At 44.2% G+C, this 6,893-nt stretch overlaps 1 protein-coding gene across 1 annotated transcript; it reads left to right on the top strand.

Annotated features, from left to right (window-relative positions):
* The first annotated feature begins 793 nt into the window (after nucleotides 1-793).
* Nucleotides 794-2,878, top strand: sox17 (SRY-box transcription factor 17). The gene is made up of 2 exons (XM_022196208.2): nucleotides 794-1,339; nucleotides 1,650-2,878. Exons 1-2 carry the CDS (start codon nucleotides 1,042-1,044, stop codon nucleotides 2,543-2,545), a joined length of 1,194 nt encoding a protein of 397 aa, XP_022051900.1. The 5' UTR covers nucleotides 794-1,041; the 3' UTR covers nucleotides 2,546-2,878.
* Nucleotides 2,879-6,893: the final 4,015 nt, after the last annotated feature.

The following is a 6,893-nucleotide window of genomic DNA, read 5'->3' on the forward strand; positions in this document are numbered from 1 at the left end:
GTGTAAGTTGATGAAAGAAATATAATAGGTTGGAAGGAGATCTAATAAAATACTTGGCATTGACTTTCACGTAAAATAAAAATAGATTATCCTCAACAGTTGGTTTAGAAAATCTCAGTGAGAGTCTTCTAGTAGCTGATTATTTAATGTATTAACATCTCAAACCGACGTCTGCACCGACAAAGACAGTTCATCCACATTAGGAGAAACAGTTCTGGCACAGTCTGGGACAAAAGCGCACCAGTATCACACTACTTCACAGCTTTTCTCAGTGTTTGTGTCTTGTTTATTTAGGCTTTCTCCACTTTTGTTGATTCCACTTTTAGAAAGCCCAAACGCTCAATTAACGCCTTTTGTCCAGCGCTTCTCATGAAGCTGCAATCACAGACTCTCCACCGAGACCTCCGTGCGTAAAAGTTGCTAACAGGGGAGCCATTAACTCCTCGCGTAAACCTGATATTCAAAAGTTAAAACAGTTTTCGGGCCAATACACACACTGATGAATGAGTGTGTCGGTGTCTGAAAATCAATGAGTGGATAATATTGATATGAGAGTTAGTGTGGATGAAAGAGTGTCACGTTTTTACGCTCCAGAAACAGATAGAATTAAACGATGAAAACGTCGCACTAAAACCTGGAGAAGTATTTAATTTCATAATCTTCTTGTACCTTTTCGAAATCTCGCTGCATCTTCCTTCAGAGGGTCTCAGTCCTCCCAACAAGGGTAGGAGGCGGGCTGCTCTCAACTTTTTTACACCTTCGTCGCTGGGCACTCCCTCCACATGGTGATTGGCTGCCTGCGCGTTTATAGCTCTCCAACATTCACATTCACTGCTGAGTAGTCGGTATCTTTCAGTCTATGCGGCTCCGGGAAGTAGCTAATGGATGTGAATCGTTATTTTTCATCCCAGCCACAAAGCCAGAGAGGTTTCATTTCTTTCTCGATACGTTTATTTAGAACTTTTACCTCCGGGCTGTGATAGCGTGTTGTCGCCTCTGCGGGCTGTCCGGTGGCTCTCCAACCCTCCCAGCTGGACAGAGATGAGTAGTCCCGATGCGGGTTACGCCAGCGACGATCAGACCCAGGCAAGGTGTACGATGTCAGTCATGATGCCTGGAATGGGACACTGCCAGTGGTCCGACCCTCTCAGTCCTCTTGGGGACACAAAAGTGAAAAACGAGCCGTGCGCGTCCGGCTCCGGCAGCCAGAATCGCGGGAAGAGCGAACCGCGGATCCGACGGCCCATGAACGCGTTCATGGTCTGGGCGAAGGATGAGCGCAAGAGGCTGGCGCAGCAAAACCCGGACCTGCACAACGCCGAGCTGAGTAAAATGCTGGGTGAGTACATTTATACTGCATTTACACCTGTGTTATTCCCTTTCCCATTGTTTCTGATTGTTTTTAGTTTTATATCAAGTGGATTTTATTCTGTTTTTCCTGCTTAGCTGTAAATGTTTTTTCCCAGTGAGTAGTGGAGCAGCAGGTGATGTTTTTCAAAGTTCCTCTGTCTTAGTTAAGCATCAGATGTAACCTCAAAAACCTGTCCCTGCCCCCTAAAATGGCAACAGGCTATTTTTGTGTGCATCACCCGGCTGCATACAGTATCTGCTGACATATCGCTGATGTGCACTCTCCTCTTGACCTGCAGGGAAATCGTGGAAAGCCCTTCCTGTCACAGAGAAGCAGCCCTTTGTGGAGGAGGCTGAGCGGCTGCGGGTTCAGCACATGCAGGATCACCCCAACTACAAGTACCGGCCCCGGCGGCGGAAGCAGGTGAAGAGGATTAAGAGGCTGGACTCCGGCTTTCTGGTCCACGGCGTCTCCGAGCACCAGGCCCAGCCGATGCCTGGGGACGGCCGGGTGTGCGTGGACAACCTGGGCCTCGGCTACCACGAGCACGGCTTCCAGGTTCCTCCACAGCCGCTCAGCCACTACAGGGATGCTCAGGCTCTCGGGGGCCCCTCTTATGAAACCTACAGCCTCCCCACGCCTGACACTTCCCCCCTGGACGCCGTGGAGTCAGACTCCATGTTCTTCCCTCCACACTCCCAGGAGGACTGCCACATGATGCCAGCGTACTCGTACCACTCTCAGGCGGCAGAGTACCAGCCCCAGGACCCCCTGTCCAACCCCATCCTGCACCGACACCCAGCCTCGGCTCCGGAGCAGCCCCCTCCTCAGCCTGCCGCCTTGCCCCCGTCCTACATGGGATGCCCCAACCCTCTGGCCATGTACTACACCCAGCACTGCAGCCCCGGCCACCCCAAGCGGCACCCCGGTGGGGCCGGACAGCTCTCCCCGCCGCCCGATTCCCACCCTCACCCCGCAGACAGCGTGGAGCAGATGCACCACTCCGAGCTGCTGGCCGAGGTGGACCGCAGCGAGTTCGAGCAGTATTTGAGCTCGTCTGCAGCGCGTGGGGACATGGCAGGGCTGGCGTACGGGCCGCATGAGGCCGGCATGCAAGGACCTGAAAGCCTCATATCATCGGTGCTGTCGGACGCCAGCACAGCTGTCTATTACTGTAGCTACAACAACTCCTAACCTCCTGCCTGGCCTGCTGCAAGGACACATGATCTGACCTCAAATCTCTGTAGCTAAATTTGAACAAAAAAAAGTTTTTATTTTTCACTACTGACACAAGGGGCTCATGAGACTTTTTTTGAATGCAACTTTGACTTTGTACTGTATCTGTGTAAGAGCAAAGCCATAGAATATTTTAATAGGAACACTGGTTGAAACTTTTATTGTCTTGCAGGGATATGAGCTCATTTTGTGATAATAAATATTGTACAGCCACTATTTTAAAGTTTATGTACATACTGAAGTGTTTTTTTTATACTTTTGCACTTTTTGAGAAATAAATGTTTGAAAATAGTCGTGTTTTCTCTCGTGTTTATTGTTGGAATATGAAACTCTCTCTCTAAATCAGAAATGACTCAATAACCAAATGGAAAAATGACAATTTCTGGAGCGCAAATCCACTTTTCCAGATGCCACAACATGACTGCTCGTTCAGTGCTGGCTCTGTGTTCTGTGCTTTGTTTTTCCTACTTCCACATGGAGCTGAATGGGCTCCCGGCAGCAGCGGTTGCTCACCTGGAAGCGGGGCAGCGGAGTTCTGCGACCCGGCTTCCTGGCCTCGGACAGAGTGGAGGTAATCTGGGTGTCTGCGTTACACATGGCGCCTTGTTTTCGCAGCATGGGAGCGCAGTTTATGCTCCGGACATCCTGGCTGTAAATGATTTAGTCCCTTCTGATTAATGGCAGGGGCCATTAAAATTCAGCCGGTTCCACTACACCTCGATTAAACAATGGTGACGCTTCTTTCGGCGTGTTTTTTCACAACAGAACACGAGGTATACTTCGATATCCATCCTCCAGCTGTGCATCATAACACAGTGATGACATCAGGTCTTATTTCTGCTGGTGTACCGAGCGGCTACGGTATATTTATCCCTTTAATACCCGTCTGTTGCTTCGACATGAATCAAACTTATCAGGCAAAAATCTTTAAGAGATCAGACCCAGCCTTGAGGATAATTCGGTGTATTTATAACTCCCAAAGAGTCCCATTTTATAAATAGAGGTTTTCCCCTATTATAAAAGGAAGAGGTTCTTCTCCGAGGGGTCAATCACCCTGACCTCACAATCCATTTTTAGCACTTCAGAGGAAACATGCTCCAGAGGTGTATATATTTATGCGTTTTGTTCATGCTGAATGGTTTAAAATATTCTCTCACGTCGAGGCAGACATCGGACTGGAGGTAAATACTTCCCACGGTAATGATGTCAGCTCAAAAAAATCATTACGGCGTCTTCTTGAACGTACATTTCTGAGTGTTTTCCACGCTGGAATACGAGGGATCTGTTCTTACGTGTCTCCATTTCCCCTCTGGCACACAAACCGACATCATTTGCCTTCGGGCCGTGCAGGAGAATCCACTGTAATTGGGGCGAATGTGTTTAAATTCAGTCCCCAGCTGAAGTGGCAGGTTTATCCTCACTGTTGTTACAGCTAACGGCTGCATAACAACAGGCTCAGGCCACGATGCCCCCGAGGCATCAGCCGGGTGGGTGGTGGTCACCTGCACGGACTTAGGGAGCGGCAGACCCCCCACATCACCCACGACATTATCTCCACACGCTAATTGATCCGAGCTAATTGATGAGGAGGAGATCAGTGAGTGAATGTGACAATTTAAGGTTTATCTTATAGACATAGGAGAGCATTTATTAAAACTATGTGTGTCCTGGAGACTTTTAATGTTGTGGAGGCAAAATTAAATTAGGCTTTTGTTGTTTCTTCACTGTTGAATTAAATAAATTTAAATACAACATCACCAACCCAAGTTCCTAGAATCTTTCAATAACAGAATACATCATCATTTATGAGAAAGAAACATGTAAACTTAAACGTTGTAAAATCTACGTCTCGCATTGTTAATCTTTTATTATTCCAAATCCTTTGATACAGATTTCATGTGACATTTTGCGTGTTTAAACCTTCTGTGGTCCTCATTTACCAAAAAATATTGTTTCCTTGTCTGAAACAAATCCATAAATTCAGCAAAAAAATTCCCCCAAATTACTGAAAATTTGCAAAACCTTCAGGAAGAAAATTCCAATAATTCCTTAAAAGTTTCCCTTAAAAGTTTTATTTAAAAAAAACTAATTTGCCAAGAAAATTCTTGTAAATATTTTCCAAAAATGAGTAAAAATCTTCCAAAAAATCCTAAAAATGTCAAAAGTGATTACATATATATCAGTAAAACTTGTAATATTTTCTGTACGAACATTCACGAAATTCGCTGGATTTTGGTTGATTTTTTTGTGAATGTTCTTAAGAAACTTTTTTCACATTTTTTTCCACCAAAAATGTTCAAAGATTTCCCAAAAATGTTGAAAATATGTACACCAGAAGTTTCACTGTGAAAATAATTTTTTTCCCCACATTTTCAAACTTAAAAATGGGTCAGTTTGACCCACAGGACGCTACGAGGGTTGAAGCTTTTATCATCAGATAACGTATTCCTCCACAGAAATATATGCATACCTTATACACAGATGGACTCATTTTACACACTAAAACTCAATTTTTAAAAAAAACTATTGCCCCACATGTGAAAGATAATGAGCTTTTGTTTCATTTTCTGCATCTTTTTCAAGGTATTTATAGCAGATTTATCAAGCGGCAAGATGTTTCCAGGGAAAAGCAAGGGAGCCCAGCTCAAAGCTCAGGAAACCAGGGCTTTCATGGCGCTCCCTTTGCTGCAGTGTGTGTGTGTGTGTGTGTGTGTGTGTGCATGCAGGTGTGTTTGTGTATGAGTGTGTGTGTGTGTGTGTATGTGTGTGTGTGTGTGTGTGTCCTGGGGCTACGCTGCCAGCAGTCTGCAGAGAGTCGACCAGAGATTACAGCAGCACGGCTACATTAACACAGCAGCACTTAATCATGGCGCTGCCCTAATCTCATCTCAGGTAGCTGCCTTTCACAAACAGCAAACACAGCTTCATTTACCCACAAGCCCCGGCCGCAATTAAACCCGACAAGCCGCACAACATCAGCTGTATTTGACCAAACGGTGGAGTTCAGCGAGAAGGTTTAGGAGTCATTATAATGTCACGACAGCGCCGGACGAGTATGTTGAGCAAACAGCGGACACAGGTAGAGATAATTTAGCTCTCGATGAGCTGAACCCAGGTGCAAGCAATTATCTCTGAACGACGTGTAACTTTACACCGTTCAGGAACGAGAATGGGTTTTAATTCTGGATTGTGCAAAAGCTGTCTGTTAGTCACTGACAAGAATATCGACGAAACAAATACTTGAGTTATTGATTAATCAGTTGGGAGGGAAATGAATTCACAAGAACTTTGATCAACCATTAATAGCTCCAGTTGACAAGAAATATCCACTTTACATGGGGATTATACATTGATTATACTAATTATTTCAAGGCATGTATAAGACATCATAGGAGCAATGTTTGGGTTGCCAGGTTTTTTAAAATCACTGACTGTATGACAACTTGTCTTACAAAAAAAATCAATCTAATAAGGATTTATTAATGGTTTAACACCATTTTTAACTGAATCATTACTAAAAGTGAGGAGGTTTTTCACCATCTGCAAATTTGTTCTGATTAATAGATTGTAAGTCATATAACATGAGTAAGTAAATAAACCAGTGAGTTACAGCTTGTAAACCAGTTATAAATAATGCCAAAATGAATCTTTTATGCAATTTATAGCAGAAAAATGACAAAAAATGTTGTTTCTTTGTGATATTTTTTACTTTTTTTTTTACTTTAGTTGGGTAAAGGAAGCTGGTCTTTGGTAACTTTTGGTACTTTTTAACTATTTGGTTGCTTTATATAATATAAACAATAAATAAAACCATTGCAAAAAGAGTTGAAAACACTGTTTAGTTGCAGTCTGAGCCTCAAATAATTAGCATTTTTTGCAATAGCAAAAGTCAAGTTGATCATTTTAGCATGTTTTTGTGTTGTCGCAGTTCACAAAAATAGCAAGTATGAACATAAAATGCAAATAAAAACATGTTAAAATGCCACTTCAGAACGTTTATCTGCCATTTGAATGCGTTTGGGTTCAAATAAAAGTCACTCATGAATCAAAACGCTCCCCGCAAACTAGTCGGAGTGAAGATTCCTCGTCGAGAGCAACAAACAGAGGCTGCGAGGGCCCAAACTGATTAAGTCATTGATAGTAGATTGCAAATGCAGCATGTGAGACAGCTGCAGGAGAGGGTGTGTGCCTCGTCTAAAGCAGGGCTGGTTGCTCATAATCCCAGGCATATGCTGTCCCTCTCTGGCCTGATCGCTTTTATGGTCTCTGCCTGTCACACCACCGTCCAGTTGTGCTCCACTATATA

The sequence above is a fragment of the Acanthochromis polyacanthus genome, chromosome 20, assembly GCF_021347895.1.
Source record: "Acanthochromis polyacanthus isolate Apoly-LR-REF ecotype Palm Island chromosome 20, KAUST_Apoly_ChrSc, whole genome shotgun sequence".
In the NCBI taxonomy this organism is placed as follows: Eukaryota; Metazoa; Chordata; class Actinopteri; family Pomacentridae; genus Acanthochromis; species Acanthochromis polyacanthus.